The 26,202-nt window shown below is 38.8% G+C and overlaps 1 protein-coding gene across 6 annotated transcripts in view; it reads right to left on the bottom strand.

The window, feature by feature from the left end:
- The window catches only part of mllt10 (MLLT10 histone lysine methyltransferase DOT1L cofactor), a 34,277-nt gene extending 9,541 nt beyond the window's left edge, over positions 1-24,736 (bottom strand). Inside the window, exons 1-12 of one of the 6 annotated variants that reach the window (XM_087789029.1) lie at positions 24,176-24,736; positions 18,756-18,835; positions 18,401-18,460; positions 16,350-16,404; positions 13,176-13,285; positions 12,986-13,089; positions 11,505-11,598; positions 5,937-6,029; positions 5,515-5,851; positions 4,796-5,014; positions 4,106-4,573; positions 412-587 (exon numbers count right to left, since the gene is read on the bottom strand). In XM_087789029.1, the coding sequence (XP_087645155.1) occupies positions 412-587; positions 4,106-4,573; positions 4,796-5,014; positions 5,515-5,851; positions 5,937-6,029; positions 11,505-11,598; positions 12,986-13,089; positions 13,176-13,285; positions 16,350-16,404; positions 18,401-18,460; positions 18,756-18,835; positions 24,176-24,284 (1,905 nt within the window). In that variant the 5' untranslated portion in view covers positions 24,285-24,736. Of the gene's footprint in view, positions 1-411; positions 588-4,105; positions 4,574-4,795; positions 5,015-5,514; positions 5,852-5,936; positions 6,030-9,405; positions 9,726-11,504; positions 11,599-12,985; positions 13,090-13,175; positions 13,286-16,349; positions 16,405-18,400; positions 18,461-18,755; positions 18,836-24,175 lie in introns of those variants that run through there. The other 5 variants (XM_087789030.1, XM_087789032.1, XM_087789031.1 and 2 more) reach the window with 5 other exon arrangements.
- Between the last annotated feature and the right edge of the window lie 1,466 nt (positions 24,737-26,202).

The following is a 26,202-nucleotide window of genomic DNA, read 5'->3' as shown; positions in this document are numbered from 1 at the left end:
ATGTATTTTACATTTTTATGATTAAGGATGGAGAATGTTGTCCACAAAGTTGTGCGTCTTTATATTTGTGCCGAATCACACTTTAAACCGCCATTATACGCAATGAGCAAACAAAAAGGGGAACCTGCCAAAATGAAGGCCAGGCCAGAGGATTCTACACATGAGTGGCAACCTAACCCCAACACATATACACACACACACACACACAGTTTGGAACCCCCCCCCCCCCCCAAACCCCCATCATCCTTTCACTGTGGTGCTTGTCCGATGTCATTACATCACAGGACAACAGAGGAGGAATGAGGGATGGATGAAACGGGACTCGGAGAAGGAAGGTCGGGGGTGAGTTTAAGAATGTGAGATTTGGGCAAAAAAAACACGTGTAAAGAAAGTGTAGGTGTGAAGACTCACAAGTGATGCTGCTGTACTGGGAAGCTGTGCCGCGGCGGTGAAGGAGGAAGGCGGGGCGAGCGAATGCGGCGCCTGCTGCTGCTGCTGCTGCTGCTGGTGTGAGATTTCCACGCTGGCTCCGCCCATCGTAATCGTACCGGTCCCCGACAATGTGCCATCAGCAGCGGAGAAAACACCTGTAGAAAATAAAGGCAAGCAGCATTAGATTCCATGTTGCCGTGAAATGATGATTCTCTCTGTGGTCTGGATTCATGGATGATGATGATGATGTTTATTTAGACAATGACTCTTACAAGACAGAGCCGTAGAAAACACACAAAAAACATTGTATTTATTTATATGGGGACATTAAGGTTTTGGGCTGAAGGGCTGGGACGTAAGTTGGACTCAGTTACAGCAACAAAACCGTTAAAATATAGTTTGATTCTGTCAGTTTGTTAAATAACTAGAGTGTTGAGAGGATATTATTTTCAGTTTTTTTGAAAGTTAAAGTTGGCATAAATATATTTATTAATGTAGACAACCGCTACCAGGCTAGCCAGAATTAGCATTTAAAACAAGATTTACTATTAATTATTGGCGATTTCTCCTTCAGTTAAGGGTATTATTTGGATCTTTATTACTTGGATATGATCTGGTTCTGAAATCTTGTCGCTTACTGTGCCTCAAATTCTTAATACAGGTTGTCTTTATAGCTCACTACTTATCTAAAACAGTAAACAAATTAAATCTGATAAAATACTTTTAAAAGTCTATAAAAAATACCTGTAAAAAAACCCCATTTAAATTAGTTTATTTTTAAAAGTAATCTTGATCTAATCATGTATCAAGGCCTAAGTTGATTTTTAAATTGAGGCCCTAAACTGAGAACCCCAATTCTAGTTTCCTGTTCCTAAAACGTTACCCAAGAACTCACAAAAGATTATCTTAAGTTATTATTTCCCACGCAAACGTTTAATAGTTAACCAGCAGTGAAAGAGGAGGGCTTTATGCACTTTAATCATCACAAATATGGAGTTTGTGTTTATTCTCTTATCTCTTATCCCCCCCGTGCCTCCGCACCCCTGTGCTCGCCCACTAACCGTGGATAAGCCCTGCCTCTGCCCCCCTTTGACCCCAGCAGTGGAGGGGGAGGGCCCCTCAGCCCCACAAAAGCCTGAATGGCTCAGGGCAGCACACATTCACGAGGGGAACAAGAGATCTTTGTGCCAGAAGGGGAGGGTGGCGCAGAGGGGAGAGAGAGAGGGAGAGATATGAAGGCTGCGTGGGCTGACATACTATTTATAACACTTTGTAATATGCACCAGAAAAATTGATACCCAACAGGGGAACAGCAGTCATTCAGAGGTCATGTGATCCAGCAGGATTTCACCAGCCATGTTCTCTAACAAGGTGTGATACATTCAGTAGAATCATGTTCATCACATCTTGATGGTACGAACCCGTTTGATTGGAGTTCACTTATAGAGAAAAAATGAATATATTTTCAATTCATCCGTCCAACTGATCGGGTATCGATGAAATGAAGATACATGAGGTTGATCTCAATATCAGGATCATAATAACGGCTCTAAACTACATGAAGCTTTTCCCTTTGCAGCCTGAAACATCTGCAGGCACTAAATACTCCAACTTTCTGCTGCTTTCTACAAGAATATTTCTTTGGTTAGAACCAAAAACACTTAATTGTTAAACTGCACATTAAGCAACTCTATAATATTGAGCTGAATTGAAAATGGAAATTACTTAAACATGTGTGTTCGTGTGTGTGTGTAATAGAGATGGGTGTATACCTTTATATACCGTTTGTGAATTAATTTAATTTATAAATTTCTATGTTTGCCTATTACTGCGTTATAATTTACTTGTAGAAGCCCCTATACAACTCAAAAAAATCGTAATTGTAATTTATGCATTTTATTTATTTATCCTTAACCCACATAAACAGCTCTTTATACGGTTGATAAAAAAATACAATATTTAATTTCAGATAAGTAAAATTCAACTCAAAACTCATTACATTGCGGTCTTGTGGAACAATCTAAATAAAAGGAATCAGAAGACACGCCGTTTGTTCGGGTCCACACTACAATGTCTCTCCCCCACAGATCCCATAATCCATCGAGTTAGCCGTCCTGGCCTGGTGACCCACTGTCAAACATTAACCTCACCAAAATCTAACCCCCTGCATCTTCCCACCCACCAACACACATTTATCAAGACCAACATCCATCAGCACGGTGAGGTCAGCAGACGGGATAGGGAGGAAGGGATATGAATAAATGGACGGAGCCTCCCTATCACTGCCCCACGTTAACCTTCAGCTAAATATTTACAGTAGTAACAAGACAGGGCTCTCCCAAACACGGTCTCACCATTCTAAATCACTGCTCGTTCTTGCGGAGAAAAGACAAAAAGAGGACGCTACATTAGCAGGTCCTGAATCATATTTAAATATGCTGGACCGGTGTGACCAGCCTCACGAGGTAAACATTTAAATTGCTCAGCGCCTATAGTGCAAAACTTTCTTTCTCAATCTAAATAGCAAAAATATATTGTTATAGCACTCATTATAAAGAATAAATAAATGGTTTTGCATCAGATATGAATAACAAACAATGAACGGAAAGTTTTCACCAATTAAAAAGGGACATACGAATCCATTCCATTATCAATTCTAATTACAGGTGATCATTTCCATGTGACTCGTTGGCCATGAATAGATCCGCCGCCGTGTTTCCACGAGGTCAAACGCATAAAGCCGACAACAGGTGAGTGAAGGATGTGTACTGTGAGCAGAAAGAGGCAGAGAGCAGGAAGGAGGGAAAATGGTGGTAATTCTGGAAGAAAGAAAGCGATGTCTGACGTGTGGGCTGTGCTCAACCATTTACATCAGAAGAGGGGAACTCCAAAGCATAAAGACAGTTGCCAGGCAACTGATCATAGTGGGGGGAAAAGAACACCACTTGCACACGTGTGACCGGATAACACACATTCACACTCCACTATGTGTAGGTGTGAACACACAAAATGAGGAAATTACAAAGGTGTGTGAAATCCCTTCCATCAGAATTAATGCTTCCATTTTAAGAATAAGGGCGCTGTAGTACCAATAAAGGGCTTTACAATCTCCCAGAAAGAGCTTTGAAAGCCGAGACCCTAGAGTTAGAAAACAAAAATCAATTGCTTGAAAACATAGAGCATTTCAGCCTGAATATAACAACCATTATAAAAAATATTATTCTTTTGACAAAAATGCGAAAGTATAGATGTTTTTACGAGTGAAAACTCGGTTTACTTTTGAATTCATAAACAGCCCTGTTTGTGTTGATTTTCATTTACTTCCATTAATAGTTTAAGGCATTTTATTCTCACTGTGATTTGTGAGGGCTTTAATAACATGTTTACTCCATTATTAAAGGACAAATTAAACTATCAAAAATAAAAAAAATCTTGCGAGTAACATGACCCATAATATGAACGTGATACATTTTAAAGGGAAATAATATTTGCCTTTAGTACCTGCAAATATTTAGACAACAAATGGATTGACTTGGTAGCTTCAGCAGATGAATTTAACAAATGTTTTCATGTCTGTTAAACAAATGAAGGGATGTGGTTGTGGGAAAAACTGAAAAAAGTGGCTCTTTTTATTTGGGGGTTTTGTTTGGGTTTGACACTGACACCGTCTTACCTGGTCCAGTAGTCGCTGAGCCGTTGTTGCTTTGCAAGTTCCCATTCCTGAGCAGTGAAGGCGACTTTTGAATCCCGCTGCCGCCGCCACCTATGACCCCAAGTCCTCTCTCAGCTCCTACTCCTAATCCACTGCTGGAAACTAACCCCGGCCGTCCTGAGAGAGTTGCGGTTGAGGAGGAGGAAGGGGAGCCGGCGGAGGAGGAGGAGGCGTTGCTGGTGGAGGAGGCGCTCAGAGTGAGGGAGGGGGCCGACTCGGAGGGCTTCGCGTCGGTGAAGGGCCCGAATCTGTTTCGCCAGTTGCCCTTCTTCTTCTTCTTCGCAACATCATCTCCTCCTGCAGCGGCTGCTAATCCGAGGCCGGGCCCAGTGCTCGACGTTTGAGGACGCTTGTAGCCGGCCGAACCACTGAGGGTCGTCGTCTCTGTAGCTGCCAGATTATGGGAATTATCATAAAGCTTTCCACCCACTGCAAACACAGCAAGAAGAAGATTATTTAATAGATCATTTTAATATATGATATGAAAATAGTAGTAAGCAAATTCACATCTAGTATAAGAGATTGATTAAAACAAAAGTAATAAACATTTCATCTTGACTATTTTACCCAAGTTAAGACTGTGCTGATACCTCAATAGTTGAAAGCCATAAAATGTGTCTCCATTTGTCTTAATTTTGAACAGTGACTTACTGGCAGAAGCGTTTGTGGCGGACGCAAGGGACCCAAACAAGTTGGTCGTTCCATCCGAAGCTCCTCCCTCCGAGCTGGGTTTGACAAGGCAGCTGCTGAACGATGGCGGCGAGGAAAAAGTCGTTCCGCCGCCAGGTCGCAGGGTTGGGTCTGAGAAACTCAAGAAGTCGGAGGACGAAGGGGTCGAAGGCGTTTTGCTGGCGCCGGCTAATAAGAGTCCTAGGAAAGACAGCGAGGTACAGACCGGGATAAGAAAAAGAAAAACAGACATGAAGGGAGTGAACGCTTCAATGCTACACTGCTTCCCAGGCATCATGGGAACAAGATAAACCAACACAGGCAAAATCATTCTACTCCTACTTGTCCAGCAGCTGTTCAATCAGTCGTCCTTCATCATCAAACCCTCCCAGGAGACATAAAGAAGCTCCCATGGACAAATGCACTGACAATATGGACACACCTGGCAAGTGTTTCCAGCTTCTTAAAGTAATCTCAAAGTGGAGGCTAACCGTGGGTGTTTAAATAGATGTTTTTCCCAAAATGAGAGAAGCTATTACACAAAACCACAGACCGTACTCTGAGTGATTGTGAAACCCTTAAGGTGCACCTATAACACACCTGATCGGTTACCTGATGGTGATCTGTCAAGGCTAGATAAAGGGAAAAATCCCAGTGGCCGTGAATGTAACAGACGAGACTATCTGAAGGCGTTAATTCACCTTGGTGGAAAGGGCCGGTGGAAGCGGAGGCAGATGTGGAGGAGGTTGCCATGGTGACCACAGCCGAGGGAAGGGGTTTTCCTGAGGAAGAGACGGACTTGCGGCCACCTCTTTGTCCCACAATGTGACTTCCGCTGCTGTTCTTCTTGTTCTTCATCTCTGACACGGTCTTGACGTTATCCAACATTAAACTGTCCTTGGAGCCGCCGCCGGACAGAGTGGACGACACTTCCTGGAAGTTGGCCGTCGTGAATCGGGCACTGCCGTCGTCCAGTCGCTTCTGCGAGGATGCTGGCAGAGAGGGAACGCCTCCGGCTGATCCGCCGCTATTGTAGGCCTAGTAGAGGTGACAAGAGGACGGATGGGACTTAAAAAAGATAATTGAAAGGAGGAAAGTGATCGAAACTGTTACAAGGATTTACCTTCTCTGTGCTCATTATATTTGGAAGGACGAGGGAGGGCGACATGTCCATCGAAGTCTTCTTGTGTCTCGGTTTGTGTCTCTCTTTGTGCTTCTGTGTTTAAGGAAATCAATAAGAAACATCAGGGACAGGAACAGAGTCAGTACTGCATCGCCCGACAGACAAAAAAAAAAAAGAAAGAGAACCTGATCTACAGAAAGTAACACCGTGGAGAACACATTTAAAGAATATTGAGTGCAGTATTTGAACCGATGTGCAAGTCACAAAACACAAAACAGCCTGGCGATCCACAATCGGAAAAGCGCTCAAGATTCATGGAGAAAAAAACAAGATCACATCGTTTCGTGGCATCGTACGCCCTTTTTGGACTACTGCATCTCAATTTACACCCCTTCTCGTACACGCGTCACACCCCTCCTCTTGTAGACGCCAAGGTGGTGAATGGGTGCAGGCGCGTTCACACCTCACATTCACCCCCCACAAACTGACACCTCCTTGCACATGTGTAAATGCGGACAGGTGCACACAATTAACATGGATCTTCAGTGGGGCTGTACATGCCTGTGAGGTTTATTGCCGCTTCAACTTGTTGTTTGTTTCCCCTCTCAGTGTCTCATTGAGCAATGGTACCCTGAAGGTTGGTGACAGTTTAGCCAGACTTCCTCTGAAAGTGGCAGTTAACAGACATCTGAATCAAGAGATAGCATCTCAACGTACCATGGCCCCGAGAAGTGCTTTTGAATCGTTTGTGAGGATTCACATGATGATATTTGTAAGACGCAGTACTTATTTAAAGGAGCTTAAATACAGTAACAATTATAATTTATCAGGCAACTATAGTCACATTAAGAGTTTTAATAATTTTGTTTTTGTTTGATTTTAATAAATATCAGAAAATTTGTTCAAATTAATCACATGCCAAAAAAAACATTTTCCAATTATGAATTTGTTGTAGAATTTGGTAAAGTTTTGGGGGAATTTCTGAAGTAAAACAAAACTGTGCAATAATGTTTGACAAGAGTTTGTTAATTCTTCCATTTTCTAATTCCATTAAAAAGTTTGGCTGGAGGAAATGGTTTACACTCGAACTAAAAAGTCTCTTAAGTAGTTTTGGAGCACTTGTTCAGGAGCTGCTAACCACAACCAGGAGGGTGCAAGGCCTGAAAGTGCAGGTTTATGGAGAAGTCGCTTCACTCATTATGTCTACCAGAATATTTTGTTGCATGTTATCGTCAATTAAGAGGTTTTTTCATTATTTTTAGCTTTTCTCCATTATTTATTCCTGTAAAAAGGTTGATTGATAACTTTTATTAATTCATTTATTATATATAGTTTATGTATTTTTCATTAAAATGGTTTATGTACCATTGTTTTTAAAGGTTAAAATGATTAAGCGTTGATATCCAGTTGCCAAGTGTCCAATGTACCAATCTTCAATTTGTATTGTACTGATGGATTAAAACTGTTCTTGTTGATCTTAATCTACACTGGTAAAAAAAATAGCAATAGCATTAGCAAAGGGAAATAAAAAAAGCACTTCACATAGCGTGTTAAACATAAAGCAAGTAAGTAAGTAAGTAGAACTTTATTGATCCCTCAATAATGTCAGGAGGTCTCCTTCGGGAAATTGTTTTAAAGCAGTATCTGTTCAAAAACATTTAAAACGTAGAAGAGCGGTGGACTGAGACAGAGACGGATAGGTAAATTCTTTGAGACACTTTTGTTGTTTTTCATTAACATTCCAGAGGTAGGTGTTGATGGACGGAGGCCGAGTACTGAGGGTCGGGTAACACACTCACATACACACACACGGACGCACACACAGAAGCAGCGAGCTCACCGGGCGTGGGAAACACAACATACTCACAATGTAACTCTGACACACCCTTATCAATCAGGTCAATTGATTATACAGGCAGAGACAAGGCCTTTTAGCATGTCCTCTCCCCCCTTTTTTTTTTTTTAACTCTACTGACCATTAGCAGCCCGATCATTTGACATGTCCAAGCGCTCTTTGAATCTGTGTGAGGCAAATATGAGTGGCGGTGGATGAGGTTCCCATCAATTTATCACCAAAGCTTCAGACAATGAGCAGCACAATGGGCTGACACCAACACCGCCAATGTGGAAAATAGATCATGAAGCGCATTAGCAAAGATACCAGATTACACAAAGTCTTTTTAAAATATATGGTAGAACACATACACAACATATTAGATACTATTCTGGTACAATGATGTACAACATGTAGCCTGATTTATATTGAAATGTGATGAGGTAAATTTGACAGAATAAAAAATTGTTAAATCTGTACATGTGCAACTAACTGATCGGAATTCAAAAGGAAAGGCTGTCAGTTTGAGACAAACTGAGAAATAATTCAAGAAAATGGCCTTAAGGGGAAATGTGCATAAAGTGTGAAGGGGTCTTGGGAGGAGAGGAAAAAGAAGACAAGAAATAGAGAAACGGGAAAAGAGGGGGGGCGGGGGGAATAATCTGTCCTGGTCTGGCAGGAATTGCCTTTTGCAGTTTCCTGCAGGATCTCTGACCAACGATTGTGTTTCCTGTAGGGCCTTTTAAGCAGCCAGCGCAGGGGATCCTGAGCCCCTGCTGGAGCTTGACTGCAGGCCAACATGAAGTGGTTGTGCATCCAAGCACCCATTTTAATATACACATGCCCGCACTCTCAAACACACACAAATGCCAACACACACATGCACACAAAACAAAAAACACCAAGACAAAAAATTATTTAACAAAAAAACATATCACAAATGACTACCTTAAATAGATAATTAACAGGAATATTTACAGGCAGTCTTATAAATATTAAATCCAGCTTATTATACAGGAACTTTGTAGTGGTTTTTCATGGACAGTTGATGATATATTATTGTCATCAGAGGTCCCTTTAATTGTAGAAAATACTGCCTTTTATCAAATATGCAATAGATCCATATTCAAGCAACTCTTTGTAGTTTGAAAGCTTTGACTCATAAGTTAGTAAAACACATGTGATCCAATTGCTTTAAAATGGTACAATGATGTCGACTGAATTACTACAACATTGGATGTGCTTTTGTTGTAGGGAATATTACGCTATTAAACGAGTAGGCCTCCTCAGCTCATTAAAGACATGTTTTTAGTGGCACTACTTACATTATTCCTGTGGATCTAATTGAAATGCAATTAAAATGGCAACTTTCCAGCATCCATACAAGGCTGTGATCTTTTCATGTTGACAACACAAGACAAGGGTTGACAACCGAGACAGAAAACTGTGTAACAACTTTGAAACTTCAAAAAATGTCATTATTATATACTCTTTCATATCAGATGACTGATAACCAACTACTTAGGATGACGATATCAATAAAAAAGAAAACCCATATGTTAGCATATATAGTGGAGGAACAGGCTTCTGGTGGGACTAGGTAATGGGAGGGAGGCATAGTGAGATCTGCCTTACCTTCTTGTCCGTGTCTGGGGGTCTATCCATATTCTGAGGGGAAGAGTCACTTAAGCTTTGAGATCTACTACCACAGCCCCTGCTCCTTCGCTAAAAAGTAAAAAAGGAACTCCATGTTACTGGCTTAAGTCCATAGAAGTAAAAGGAGCTAAAACTGTACTAAAAAAAATAATATAAAGGAAAAAGTAAAAATGGACAAAAAAAGTCTGAACTCAAGAACAACTCAAATGTCAAGATTAGTTGAGACATTTCCATGAGCATTGTTCACAAAGGCTTTAGTAACCAAAGGCTAAAGAGCTCTGATGAGACAAAGACAAAATCCCAAATGTAGCCACTTGACTCGTCCATTACATCGCATTTAAAGAGCTGCCCATGATTCCTGTGTACTGTAAGATTATCACACGCGCTTGTGTTTTGAGGAGAGAGATGAGCTGCCGTTTTTCAACTCCAGCAAGACAAAAATCAAAGGAGTAAACCCCAAAAAATGTATCATATGTGGATGTTTATTCACACAGCTGTAGCATAAAACAGCTGCATCACAGCTGTAGCAAACATGAAGCTACAATGAAGGCCCAGTATTATGTCTAAAGAACTTCCAGGTAAAAGTTGGACAAAAATATGGTTTGACAACCAATTTAACCAATTTATTTTTATTTTAGAATATACTGTTTTCAATCCTAGATCAATGTATCATATCTAAACCAAAAATAAGGTTTTGATTCACTTGATTTAAGTTAAATCAAAAGTGATTGTAGACATTTTATATTGAGTAATTATATTTTGAAACTAAATTGAGTTCCATCAACATTTAATGCAGTCTATTATGACGCTACACAATATATACAATAATAAGCAATTTTTGCTTTTAGCACTGTGATAATGTGGCTTTGTTTAGTTGTGTCGAAATACCATTTATACATGTCAATGTTTTTATCACTTTCGGAATCAAAATCGGACTGAACAAGATAGAAAAAGGCAATCAAAGTTTCAAATTAAAATTGGCAGCAGTCTAGTCCAATGTCATATGTTGCTAATACAGCGTAAACATTCATCAAGTGGTAGTTTATGAAACCTTCGAGGCTAACAACATTGCTTTCTTTTTTTTATCGATTCCCTCTCGTTTATTCCAGACATCCATACGATTCCTTAATGACATTACGCGGCAGCACACAAAGTCATTCTTACACAATCAATAAAACAGCACGAGTCTTTCAGAGCTTATTCATGTTGAAAAATGTCCTCCATGAAGGATGACACTTCACATTCTGCAATTGTTACAGACATTAAAATACTTTAGCTTTTCATATTTGCATTTTCCCCCGCACACTTGCAGTGCACAAACACACGTACACACTCATGTGTTAAAAGCTGTAAACTGGAAGTGAAAAAAACAATCAGAAACACAGAAGGAGGTCTCTCCAGAGAAAACTCATCTCCGTCATACATCCAGTTTTTAGTTGTTCTCCATGCCAGCCAATTCAGTTTGTCTTCTGCTCGAAAATTGACAAATGATTTGCCATCAAGGTAGAGTACTGTAAAAATAACTAACATAGAAAATGGGCCCGGATTGACAAACAAAGTTTGCACAAAATAATTAAAAAACAAAGGTGTTTGCTATAAAAGAAAAACGTGTTCTCTTCTTTTAACAAACATTTCGGCAGATTCTCTTTGTTTTGCAATGGAAATCCCTTATTTGACAGATACGAACGTCAAAACGTTTAAAATGAAAAATAAACTGTAACAGTTCCCAACGGCACAGTTATCTACACAATAATAACAACCTTTTGAAATCACATGCTCGTTCCATTCCATTACAAAAAAAGGATTTAAAAGGTAAATAGCTTCTCAACTACATTAACGGCGGAAAAGAGATGAGTATCCTCTTGGCAAATATCACTGATTTTAATTGGAAAGAAAAAAGAAACAAAGTAAAATAAATGGCAAATAATAAATGTCCGGCAGCCAGCCCATGTGTCCAGTGCTACCTTGTGCACATTACATATGGAAAGCATAATCCATTGTGAATCTAGTTTTAAGAAAATCAAGAAGTCGCTGCAGTGTGTTGCTCCTTATACGTCAACAAATTGCAGTACACTTACCAATTTGCTGTGGTGATATTTGCAGTAGCCACAGTACTTGACGTTGTCTGCGTCGGATCCTTGCTCCTCGCATAATAAACCTGCAAATTGGGCACTGCAACAAAATAAGTGAAGTTATAAAATGACGCAAAAAACGTTTGCTGTTTCTGCAATTAACCTGTTGTTGTATGTAAACTGAAAGCAAAACTGCTTTACTAGATAGAGGAAGCAAATGAAAACTAATGTTCCTTTCTTTAAGGGCAGATTGTTCCTCTTTATTCACTATTCTGGCCAAAAACTGGTGGGTTGGTGATCAATTGTTCTGTCAACTTAACTGTAGATAGTGACACTATGTGTACTTAGTTACTGTTGGATTGGTCTGAAGGTATAGATTTTATTTGCCTCATTATTGTTGTGTTGTTGTGTTTACCAAATAGTTTGTCATAGATATACAGTTCTTTCAGATTATGTATATGTAATCTATGAATCAGGGCTGATGGCAATGTACAGAAGTTTCCAAAAAAAGTACTTTTAACAATAGCAAGAAGGATCTAAGACAAATGTTGCTTACAATATGTTCGCATGGAAATATATTAACCACATGTTTAAATCTGTGTTTTATTGAGAATGTGACCAAAACATTAATAAAAGTGATGAAATTTAAAGTGGGGGGAAAAGGTAAACGCAACTTTTGACCAAGTAATTATCTGAAATATGTCCACCAGTGTCAAAATGTCATCCAGAAACAGCACTAGTTAGATGTTGTTGTTTTTTTAAGAATACAATAAATATCTGATAAAAATCAGTTTGTGATAAGAAATAAATGAAATGTTCAAATATACAAATTATGTCAAAAATGGAATTAGTTAATATAGATCATTCATAAGAGAAAGATTTAATCTCCAACAGAATAAGATGAGCTGGTAATTTTTTCTTTCAAAAAAAAGGAAATGATATGAACATTGACGCATGACAGATTTCAAGAATCGCTCACTTGAGAGATGCGCTGATTGACATGAGCTCTGCTACACAACTGTCATGATGTTACTAGTCGGACACTATCCTTCGCCTCCCTCTCTCATACGTTCATATCAAATTAGCTGTGTAGATGTCCGTGATACGGGTCTGTTACCTCCACTATAATCTCTGGTTTAAACTCAAAGAATTAAGGATAATCAGCTGCATCTTCACTTATTTTGACTAAATCAGTGAGATGGTGCTGGCAACTTCCACTATTGACGTCACACTTAACCACGGCCAATTCTCTGTCATAGCAGAGGGGGCGGGCAAAAAATCTTTTGAAATTCACAAAAACTAGGATGTAGGGAAAATTACCATTAAAACCAGACAAAAATCACCTGAAATATTTTTTTAACCATAAATTATCCAAAAGTAGGCTTTATCACATTAAGAGGACCAGACATTGGTCTAATTTTCGTAACAAAGTGAAAACTTTCAAATTCTAAAACTAAAGGTGCCTCAATTGCACTAGCAATTCTCACCATGTCACATGGAAGGCCTGCCTACAGCCATGTTTGTTGCATGTCATACACGCTCCAGTTGCCGCCTTACTCTCTCTGCCTTGGTCCTCACAAATGTAGCATGTCTGAGTAGATAAAGGCAGAAAACATCGTCATCAACACGTCTTTGTATCGTTGCATGGATGGAACAAATTGATTGGCAGGTTGTTACCTTGTTATAACGATCATGCGGCACAGACTGCAACACAATGGGCTCCATGGTGGAAACATTCGCAAACTCCACCTCGGGTATGTATAGGGCGCAAACAACATGGGCCCAACCTGCAGGCAGATCAAGTGGAACCAAGAGTCTCAATATTTCATTAATTAAAGCATTGAGAAAGCAGTAAATGCCCCAGCACTTAAGAACCCCCCTGTGCAATTTAAGAATCCATATGTCAACTAAAAAACGTCTTTTGTGCAGTCCTTCCCAAAATGTTGCCATGTAAAAATGTAGCCGTTTCAGGGTTCCAGACAGGATACACTGGAAAGCAGCTTAGAACAATGTAATGTAGTACACATGTCAGGTTTATATGTGGTGTAATAAAATGCTTTTTAAATAAAAAGAAAGAGAAGAGATGGTGCATGTACATAAAAAAAAACGTGAGTGCTGATCTGTGGTGGTTTACAAGTTACATGAGCCATTGCTACAGGCTTCCCTGTCACGCTCGAGTTTCTCAACCACTAAATTCATGGCACATGTTTATAAATGCAACTATAATTTACCGTTCATTGCAATTAAAAAGACTATAAAGATCGAATATTTCTAGGAGGCTCAACATATGTGTTGTGGAGAAGCAGGATTTATGTGTCAGTGTTTACAATGAGTCTATTATAGGACCTGAACAAAACTGCAACAGTGACTAAAGACGTTGAATTTGTGTGAATAAATGGATTATTTGGCTCCTGCGTGCTAATGAAACCAACTCAATGACCGGATAGGAACTTGAACAGACTTCATCATAATAACATCTACAATCACCGATAAGATGCATCTCTACGTACGTGCATATTTCAAATGCCTTTACACCCTCTGATACTAGGAATACAAACACCCCGAGTTCATTGTTATTTAGCAGCATGTTGCTATAACCTCAGAATAAACTACTGCAGTTGTCAATATCATTTAGCAACTGTATAAAACCGAGAACTAAAACACGTTGAAAAACATCTGCTGTCGGCTCCACTATAGAGCTCTGTGGCTGCTTTTAATGGACATAAGATTTTCAAGTATTTTTCAATAGTATAGAACAAAGACAGAACGACAAATGTGCAGAGCAGTGCGAGAAGTGATTGTGTCCTAATGTAGATAATGGCTTAAGAAGCAGCACCAACCATCAATTTAAATTGGCAGGGTAATAAAAAGTAGCATCTAGCAGTTTGATCTCATTTGTCCCATGTGGCCATTGGCTCAGTTTTTTCCCCACAAAAGAAATCCTGTTTTGTTTATACTACTGGCTACAAACATGATTCTCATTCAGAATATAATAGGTGCCCAGAATCAATTTAATGGGCAGTTAACTGGATATATTCATATTATTAGATCAACTTCTCTAGGAAGTTTTAAAGTATATCTATGAGAATAACTAAGAGACTACTATGTTAACATCAAAAATATGAGAAGATGCCATAACATCACAGTTTAATACACAGTTTAATATCTCCTTTTGATTAAATTAATAAACAAAGGTGAAGATGTGTCACTTCTTTGCCTCCTTTTTTGTACCCTTATTGCCCCTGAACCATTGTTATAAGAGAAACTCACTAACTTTCTATCACCATTTATATTAAAGTACTACAGATTGAATCTCAGGTCCCATTGAACTTACAAAAAAAAGGAATACAATCATCACTTAAGAAAGTCTGAATGAAAAGTACCACTTTAAATTGATATAAATAACGTGTCCATAAAGCCGGTAGCACAGGCTCACACAGCTGCTCGAAGACAGACTGGGGGCCGGAAGAGTGATAGCGGGGCATGGTGGAGTGGCAGCAGAATTGACGACGACCAAAGGAGGAGCAAGAGAAGGTGAACGGGAGGTCAAATGGAGGTGGGAGTTCTCTCTTCTGCAAGAGGTGTCTGTTTTTCCACATAGAGGAAACAAAAACAGGCTTAAACTTACAGTTGAACCCCTGACCTGCCTTTGACCTGGTGAACGGGACAGGGGGGGAGAGCAGGGCATAGGGCGGGACACAGAGAAGGCAACGAGTGTGAAATGGGGGCATGTTGTTGTTTTGAAGTCCCTGCAAGAATCTGGAAGAGAACTATAAAGTACGACAATAAAAGTGGCACAGCTTTGCTCTTAAACTGAACAATTCACACTTTTTACCCCCCCGACCACACGGTCCATTTTGAACTTGTGCAACCCCATGAAGTCATTCATGGCTGGGAACTTGGTATTAAAAATATATATATCGTACATCGGATTGAATAACAATCACTTTACACTTGTGATGGGGCATAAACTAAGGGAATTAAAAGGGGGGATTTAAACTTAAAGAACTAAATAAGGGCAATATATATATATGACCATATAGTCAAGTCTTTAAGGATTTTTATAATGATAAAAGCTTTTATCAGCTCTTAAATATAGATTAAAAAAATATGACGCACATATTCAAAGATGTACTCATTTTTAAAGCTGCAGGGATATTTCAGGTTCAAGTCACCATCTTAAAGACATAACAGGTCAAGGACAAAAATACTACCGTGTTAATTATTCAATCAATTATTTTCAAATATCTCCATCCGCTTTGTATTTCTTAAAAACGCACAAGTTATCCAGAGCATTTGAAGAATTAACTGATCTAAGAGCAGGTTTAAATGAAGGGGTGACACCGGGGTGAGGGAAAGAGAGGAAGGGGAGATGGGGTCATGGGAAGGGTAAAATAAAAGAGAAAGTAGTAAAACGGTGTGTGTTAGTGTTGTCCTGATGCCTCCCTGCAGGCCTGGACACAATCCCACAGCTGTGCCTCTCACTGACTGAATCAGCGCACACACACACACACACTCACACAGACAGACACACACGCAGAATATTTACAGTCTCCACCAAACTGACCTCCCGATGAACCCGGAGAGGAGACTCCTCACAGGCCACGCACTATACCCACTCTGGCCCGCCCCCTCATAAACGTACACACGCTCATAAAACATGCACTGGCAATCAAGGTACAGAAGGCTCCATATACACACACACACACACACACACACACACACAAACAAACACTGCAGCGCACACAACAAACACACTCGCCCCAACTGGAACTTGCATCAATGACAGTATAAACACACGAGAGGCTAAACATTTATGAGTTAGCACTTGTGACTGATGAGAGGCTCTACCTCCATTATCTGTCCTCTTCAGCGCTCCATCCTTGTGCGGACACAGCTCACATCTCTGCGGGAGAAGAAAAAGAAGCAACCGGTCAGTCCGGGCCGTGTGTTGACGGGTAAAATAAAAAGCACAGTCAGGTACGTCGACATGCTGAATGAAGCGTTAAAGTTGAGCCTCCTTTGGGCATGAGGCGAGTAACTCTCGAAGAAAATCCTCGTCGTCGCCCGACACCCGTGCACGGTTTCAGTTTATAGCGCTCACCGGGGACGTGTGAACGGCGATATATGCGTCTTAAATGTGTGGACGGATTTAACACTTTTTAATGTCTTAATAATCTTTTGCATTAGAATCTTTTTCTGAAGGACATAAAGGCTTGTCCATTACCTACACTTTATTAAAGTATAAGATGGGGAAACTAAATCATACTAAATAAATAATCTTGGGATTTGGAAATTATATATTTCTGCCCTTTTTACAAACACGAGACGGAACCATCTATTTTATTTATTATTGTTAAGAACCTTTACCCCAACATGAAAAATTCCAATGCTTCAAAATATGCTTTGAAAATTGGCTTCATCTTTTTTTAGCCAATTATTTAATTCTGAAGGTGCGAATTTTGAGTCACAATATCGTCACTTTCGTCTGATGATGTCCACGTATAACTTATAAAGCAGGGAAAGACACGGCTGAGTAGTCTGATTCAAGAGAATAATCCATGTTACCAGGATTAAACATTGCTCAAACGGTTCCCCTTGTTGACAATTGTATGTTTTGGTTGTATATTTTTATTATACTTATTCAACACTGATAATATAGTGTCATAAAAAATATCATTTTCTGCTTTAAGAAGTCCTGAAGAAGCCAAACTGTGGTCCTGCATCACAAACCAAGATGTTTCTTCTTAAAACCATCTCACACTGTGATAGGTAGGCTACAGATTTTACAGCAGAACATTTAAAACCATATATATAATTAGCAAATCTTTTCACAGTTTTTATATATTTTATTCTAATTCAGCTTTGCTCAGTGTCATTGAATATTTACATCATTTTGATAGTAATCGTTGCCACCTAAAATCTATAAATAATTATGTATAAATGTAGAATTTATCAATTATGAACATGGGTTGCAGGACTACCACGTGGACAGACTTAATCACAGAAAGCACGCGGGTCAAAGCAAACACCTGTATCAACATTTTAGTAAATCTTGTCCTGACAAAATCTAGACAGCTTTTTATGGGTTTCTCGAGGTCAAATTAAGTTGAAACTCAGCAAGCCATTCCAGTTCACAGCTCCACAGAGAGGACACATAAAACATGGAGCCTTCTTTACCCCGGTTCCTGTCTTAAACAAGATGATTGTGGGGTCAGAGGGTCGCCGTGTAGTGTAGTCTGGAAAGCTTAAAAGGAACTCATTATGGATTTCCTTTTTTGTCATATATAATGTCAATTTTTGCTTGACAGTTTAAACGTCCGGGGCGTTTTTGGAACAATGAGATTTATCGCCGACATGCTGGTTCAACCATCTTCATACCACGAGCCAAAACCTTGAAGTTTGAACCTGACTCGTATTCAACTGTACTTATGTTTAAATAATTATGCAGTGAGAATAATTATTTAATTAAATACTAAGATGTGCTTGTACAAACTGAATGTATTGGGAAATTGAAGAACTAATTAAGTTGCTTATAACAAACAACAGCATGATGTTCTATATTGACATCAAGTAATACATTGCACAACAGCCTCAGACTTGACCCTATGTACTCATTAAAACATGCTACCCATGAACGCATTTATCAATACCATTTTAAATTGTATAACAACAATGCATCTGTACATTTGGATTGTTATCACCAGGAACATTATGAGAAATCGGGAGGCAGACTTGGGGAAAGGGGGGAAACAAGTCAATGTCAGCGGGGGGGGGGGGGGGGGGGGGTAACAGATTTCTTTTGGTTTCAGCATGCAGGACAAAACAGACATCTTTAAAGATACAACATGGCAGTTTCTGTCAAAAATGGAAAACACATTGAAGTTGAGAAATAAACAGACCCATAAAAGAGACGCTGGAACAGTCAAGTCAAGCGAGGAGTCAAGTCTTGATGAGTTACTCTGTGATGAACAAGGCAGTTAATCAGAATTAAAAGTTGTTAAACAATGTTTGAAATGTTTTATTTCCCCCATGAAAGGTGACTTCATGCATTTTTTTAACTAAACCATAATTCAATCAGATAATATAGAGCTTCAGACACAAGAGCAACACATTAACTTTCTACTCTAGTCTTTCTGCAAATTTTTGGGGGCAGGGTAGGAGTAAGCTGGCTTTTGAAAAACGACCACCCCCTAAATCTCATAACTGACCCGTTTACCTTTTAATGGAAAACCTGTAGGATTTAGTTCGACTCACCACACGCGCCGCTCGTTCCTGAGATTCACATTTCCTGCAGAACCACGGGCCTGTGGGCACCTGCACGATGCCATAGCATGCTACACGAAGAGGTAAAAAACAGTCAAAATTTGCAACATCAAATGGGCAAATTACAAAACGTGCTACAATGTGACCACGATTAAATGCAGAGAATACTATGGCAGTAGCTCCTTTAAGCTGCAACATACATTTAACAATGAACAGCATGAAATCCATTAAAAGTATTGAGTAATATCTCCCCTCACTCAATAGCTATGTCCTATAACTATTAGAAATAATAGGACTGAGGTGTTAAAATGCATTCCTAACATTAATATTATCGTAAATATATTCATGTAATAATCTTTATTGATGTGCATCTCAAAAAAAAGGTGAACTGGCTTTGTTTGTCAATTTACACTTAAAGGTGGACGTGGACAACACTTGATGGGGACATTAATAAAACATGTATTATACTCAGTGTCAAAGCACAGCTGTTGTGTGTGGAGTAGATTCAGGGGAAAGTAAAAGTAGTACGCAACAATTTTAGTTTTTTAGCAGGGACCCTAAGACTGTAACATATAAAGAACTTTTAAAGTTTAAACCGAGGTAAGGACCAACACGTGAGCATTTTATGCCCTTTGAAAGGAAAAGTATTTGGTTTTCAACCATCTTATTTAATTTGTTTAATGTTTAAAGTAGTAGTAGGTAGGTAGTGGCAAGGAATTATTTTTAATTGAGAATGCTGGCTAGCATTTATTTAACATCATAATGTATCAGCGTTTAATGCTTATTTTGGGGCAGGTTTGTTCAGATGATGCAAAGCGCAGTGTGACGGTCAGGTTGCCAAAATCGATTGAAGTGGATGTTTTTGTGTCACCCGGACTGGCACCAAAAGCGGTTACAGCACGCTTGCAGTGTGGAAAGTAGAACTAATACAAAATTGGAGGCCCTTTCTTTGCACATGCACCGCTAAAATGGGACTGGTTTGTATTTAATCAGCTTTATGTTGCGGTGCCAAAGACTATAGGGTTGTTCGGAGAGGAAATCTGCGATGAAAGTAACGTGCATCAGGTCACTTTACAGAATTAAATGCTCTTAAACGGACCTTAAATCACTTTTAAATCATTAACATTACTTCGTAACTGCAAGTCATGCAAAAACACATCCCTCCGTGAAGAGAGTGACGCTTCACCTACTTGACACTGCGGTGAAGAGAGCTTTGTTTTAGAGGTCCAGAGACCACAATTTTGTTTGACGCCATAGATGGACTGGTGATAAAAGTGTACCAGGCTATAGACCATGACCCGATGCACAATTGAATTGATGCGATCAGAACCTCTAATTAGTTAATCCAGCTCGACAGCTGACTGATCCGATAACATTTCAGCACTTTAATTCAATGGGAAGACCTTATGACAAAGATAGAAGAGAATCTCATTGGTACATTTCTTAAACTTGTCAAGAGCTGGTCTAGACCTGGATATTCACGCACATGTTTTTCTGGGACTGTGGAAAGTGAATTGCGAAAAAGTCCTCAAATTAACTGAATAAAACAGCAAAATCAATGGAAAACTGTCAGCAATAACAGATTTTACCAGAAAAATTGTATAAAGTGAACTGATCATATGGGCTGCCTTGTCACTCTCTGGACAGGGAAAAAAAATCTCTGATGCAAGTCGTCACAAACCCGACCGCTTTTGGTACGAGTCTGGGGTCAAAAATTATTTGGGCAAGACACCTTATTCACAGGCTCCTCCTGATGCGAGTGTTTGCATAAATAGTGTAATTCTCTTTGAGTGCTAAAAAAGCATTAAATATGGTAGATAACCGAAAAACATTTGACATTGTTCCAATGTGTCTGATGACATGACGTTGCAGGGTAAACAGTCCGTGGTAAATGGCCTCTCTGTACACACTTTCATACAATCCCCGATTATACAGAATCCTATAAGCCATAATGCAGAACACCAGAGTTGCTCAGTTTGGATGAAGGAATTGAATGTTCTAGTTTTCCATTTAATTAATGCAGAAACCAACATATTTCTATTTTTATTGGAGTCTCGCTGGATTAATCAAGAAAATCTGCTCTTCAATAATGAGACTAGAGTAAAAACTGTTGACTAAATGCAAAACAATAACAACAACTGTGTTTTCAACAAAGAGCATTTAAAAGGAAAATACCCATTAACAATGTGAACTTTGATGCGTGTGCGTCAAATGTTGACAGAGAGACCATCAACATGCAAAACATGAGTTGCCTCATTTGACTTCTCTCATTCCCGAGTTGACGACCATCTTGTATGTACTTAATTAACTCTACCTGTTATAATAATAATTAATATGGATTTGTATCATTTTAACGCAATCGTTATTTACTAAAACATCTTATATAATAATAATAATAATAATAATAATCTCTATTTATATAGCGCCTTTCTAGACCAATCCTTTCTTAAATAACTTGACGTCACATAGGCTTTGGTACATTCTATACATCTTTGCAATGCTGCTCTTTGCTGTAAAAAACATAGTCTATAAATTAATAATTGCTGCGTTTGATAACATTTACGTACCATTGCATATTAAATACTGAACTGTACTTGGATAAAAGATATAGAGGAAACATTTAAGAATTAGGGAAAGTTGGTATGCTAGACTGACATTTCGTAAAAATTGAAAAAAAAAGGAAAACTACCAAACAGCCATTACTAAACTGTATCTTAAAACTGATTAGCTGGATTATGACCAGTGTTTTAAGTTCGTTGAGATTCAGAAAAGCCAGAAGATCATTCAAAGGAAAAATTATGTCAAGTAAGTAAGTAAGTAAGTAATTTTTATTTGTATAGCGCTTTTCCAGACCAGGGCCACAAAGCGCTTAAACAATCAAAACAATATTCAATGAAGTATGTATTTTAAAGATCAAAATAAAACTGATAACATAACAGGAGTTCCAGTAGAAAAATTGTCATCGCGCCCAATGACAGGAATATGTTTTCCTTACGGTTTGTAGTAGACCTTAAGCAGTTCTGACGATTGCAAAATAGTCTCATCACAACAGTGCCACTACCACCACCCATCCAATTCCCATAATTTCCCAAAGAAATGTTCCTAAGGGATTAATAAAGTTATATCTATCTATCTGCACTGCTTTCTGCATGAATCCGATTGGTTTCCCACCAAACTATTCATGTTTTAATTTGGTATTTGGGTGATCTATACTATAAAATTGATTAAATATGGTATGGTCTATAAAGCCATCACCTGCTCAACAGTATTGATTCTCTTGTCAAGCCCCAAGTAGCAGATACTGGGTAAAGTGTTTCCCATGAAGCTTTTCATAAATACATACACTTTTGGCCTGAAGTGCAGCCATATCATGTTGATACACAACACCCAATGAGAAATGGTAAATAATTTCAAAGGAGTTCTGATTCTGATTTAAGACAAGGAATTACATTATTTAATAACCAATCAATGACATGCTCGGCTCATATGTCGGTAACAAGCAAAAAAAAAGTGAATCCAAATTGGTGGCTTAGACCACTTTAAAGGCAACAAAACTACAGTTACTTGAGATGACACAAGCTGCTTGACAAATGATTGCGACAGGCTTTGCTACCAGTTAGTGCCATGTTTTGCAATATGGAAGCGAGACCGAGTTAAATTCCTAAATGTACCACTTTGATCCAAAACAATATACCCATTTCATGGGGCCAATATGAGATGGAAAAAGAATAAAACCCAAAGTAACCAGGTTTTATATAATTAAATTAACTTTTTCAGTTGGTGCTTTTTGGCATTAAGAATCGGTTACAATTTAAAACTGAACCCCATTTTTATTTATTTTTAATTGTCACATATTTTAAGTCTTTAACGTTTTCTCAAACACCACATGAAATTAAAAACACAAGGTCTTGCAGCGGGTTATCATCAGTAACCTGCAGCGTTAGATCGGAAGTCAATAGAATTACTTAATTTTGTTGCCAAAGACGATACAACAACATGATCTAACACCTGCAAGAGCATGAAATGATAATGAAGAAAATGTATAAATAATAAATCCATTTATTACAGGCGTAGAATAATAATTTAATGTGATGCCCAATGACAACAATTTTCTAGATTATCAATGAGTAATCAACATAAAATAAAGCGTTTCTTCAATGGCGAAATGTTTTTTAACCACCACTGTCAACCTATGAAATGTGGAAACTCACACGTCTGCTGTTTAAACATGATATAACGTACGTGTGCTTTTGTAATATGTAGATAAATGGGTGTTAATTAAATTATTGGGTGGAAATATTTGAAAACAGAACAACTGGCTGGTTAGGGGAACAGTCAGGGAATAAAATAACAAAAACATCGGCCTCAATTTACAGTGCGGTTTGCTACTCAACTTGAAATCACAATGATATAACAATAACCAAGTGGTTTAACTAGTGCCAACTTGACCGCGTAAAGTTCTAGGAAGACGTTTCACCTGTCAATAGTTTCAAAAGTTCTTTCAGCAGATTATAATCATAGAGGCACTATAAAATATAACCCCTTTAAAGATTAATATATCATTGATGATCCAAGTGTAACTATTTCACTTCAGATCTGGAAAAAACTAACTTTTTTTCTATCAAACAAGTTAATTTTAAAGAAGCAGCAGTTTAGTTTCCATACAATTTAAGCCCAGCATAATATACACCTGACTATTGTAAAAAAAATATTATATTCCTTATATTAAATGCAACTGCTGATTCTTTATTTAATGAAAACCCACAACTACTATAATGAGCTTTGAACACAAAAAAACAAACAATAGAGAAAAGGAAAACATAATCAAGGAGTTGTGTGGATGTTTTAACCCTACACTGAATCTATAGCATGTCAATAATAAGTTAAATAAGTAACGCATAGTAGCGTGTATAGTAAGTATAGTAAACGCTTTGAGCTACAACAACACACATGGCTCACTGCTGCAGTTGTAAACACATGGCCACCAAGTAGTAGATGAACTTGAAGCAGAGAGAGAGAGTTATTTAAGGTCAAGTCATGGACTCAAAACTCCCGTGTTTGCGTGCGATTTTTCCAAAAAACTAAATCCATTTTATGAGCGACTCTTTGCTCGTTTTGGATTTAGGAGTCTCTAATCCCAACAGTCTTTATTAACGTGCTATAGCGGCGAGGATTAACTTGACGTGCTAAATAAGAATGTAGAGCTACAGACTGGTCTTTAAAAAACACACAATTTCGTCAATATACCCGAGAGAATTATGTATACAAACCCACCCCCCGACGTCGCTACCGATCGCCTCTCGGCCTTGCAAGAGGGACAAGCAGCCATGGATCCATAACCTTGTTACTACTAGACAACTGCTAACTAGCATAGATGCTAACGGCTAGTAGCACCGAGACCCGATGCTTACCTTGGTGGACGGCGACGTTGCATCCGTGTCCGTCGCAGTAAACCAGCGGGTTCTCAGCCCAGCCTCTCTCGTCAGAGCAAACACAACAGCCTCCAATCATCTCCTTCATGATATTCGTGGACAACTCGTCGTCCACCGCCAGACAACGCTCGCCAGAGAACCATCTACGATGAAATCGGCGGACATGCGGTGGATTTTTTTTTTTTTTTTTTTTTTAGACGCGGAAATGAGCCCGAACCCGGTGTCCCCAGCCGGTCCTGGTGGCCTCGGTGGCCCGCTTTAAGTCCCGCTCGGTCGAAATGTCATGTTTGAAGCGTGTTTACGTTCCGTCTTGACACAGTATTTTCGCGTCAAAACAATCCAATTGCGCGACTCGGTGTTGGAAGGAGGTGAGGGGGGGGGAGGGGCTTAGGGGAGAGGAGAGGAAGTACGTCACTGCGCAGGACACCCGTGTGACGTAGGCGCTCCATTGACAGGAAGACAGAAGTTCCATTTTAAAAAACTCACATGGTCGAGAGTCAGTTCCTCGAGGTTTCACTTCTCATCATGAGTTTGATCGAGTATTTTAAACTGTCAGTACATGTTCTTTATCTTTAGACTTAGATTGTATCATCTTTCTCTTTATTTCTCTTTGTTCTTATTTTATTTTTGATTTATTTTTTATGAAAAATTGCTGTATTTGCTGTGGCTATTGGAAAAAAAACAATTTCAATCAATAAATATCAATAAAGTTCTACCTTACCTTTACCTTAGAGGCTGACTCAGCACATATGTTTTGACATAGTTTTTGATTTATAAGAAATTGACATTTCAGTGTAAGTTAATGAAATGTATATCGTTGTGCATATTGAACCATTAACTGTAGGGTAGCTTTAATATTTATGTAATTGAAAGAACCGCTCTTTGAGGAGAGCTATACATGTCTTTATGTACATTAAAACTAACTTTCTAACATTACCAAAAACATGGTATTATATTCAATGATTTATTTATGTGTGTGTTCACATTATGATCAACAACTTTTACTGCCAGTAGCAGATTATAATAATTAAACTTTTACATATAATATATGTAAACAAAAAAAAAAGAAGAGAAGAAAAACAGTCGGTTTAGTTTTAGTGTAATTGAGGTTTTTATTGTCACTGTACTCTTCATCCCAACTACACACAGTGCACTGAAAATATATTTTGTACTCTCTCAAATTAAGAAAAATAGTGTAGACAAAATCTAAACAACAACACAAGGCATGTGTATTATGTACATGGAGGACATGGCTGCAGGAAATCTACATGACTGTTGTTGACATAACATGAACTACAATCACATTCACAATATCATGTTCTTCGTTTTTGTTGTGTCTTTGTGTTTAAACGCATGTTTTGACGATTGATCGATGAACATCAGTGTACTGTATGCTTGGATGATCAAGTTTATACAAGTATATTATACAAGCAGCTGATATATAGAACAAGTTTTCAATAGATGTCACAAGTTGTCAAAATAGATAACATAAAAATAATTTTAAAGAACATTTACTCAATTTACGCAAAGAAAACAACAGGAGTGCATTAGACAGTTGTGCAGAACAAATGTTGTGTTTTGACAACATCTCCACGCTGTTGTGCAGGAGATGCTGAAGAACATGTTATTCAAAGCACTCAGCTACTGCTTGCATCAGCGACTCCATCAAGCCGGCTCCTGCTCTTGGTTTCCAGAGAAACGTAATGACTTGCCAGTAATGCGCAGGAGCACACGAGCGTTCTCCGTGTGATATGGTGAACGAGAGGTCCCTGGGAGTGCCTGCCCATTGTTTGCTTTAATTTCAAATTGCTCAAATGCTCCAGTCGACACTGGGCACTCCACTAAAAGGGCTGTGGGGGATGGGGAGCTGGGGAAAAGTGAAAAAAGTGAATTGTGTGGGGCAGAGGAAAACCTATTAGAGACAGGGAGAACAAAGAGAGACGAAAGGAGGGGGCAGTGGTCATGGAGCTACTGAAACACTGAAAATGGCAAATGATTTTTTTACA

Source organism: Callionymus lyra, chromosome 4 (genome assembly GCF_982586985.1).
Source record: "Callionymus lyra chromosome 4, fCalLyr1.hap1.1, whole genome shotgun sequence".
NCBI lineage: Eukaryota > Metazoa > Chordata > Actinopteri > Syngnathiformes > Callionymidae > Callionymus > Callionymus lyra.
Note: the sequence above shows the minus strand (reverse complement) of the source record. Positions and strands in the feature narration are given on the sequence as shown.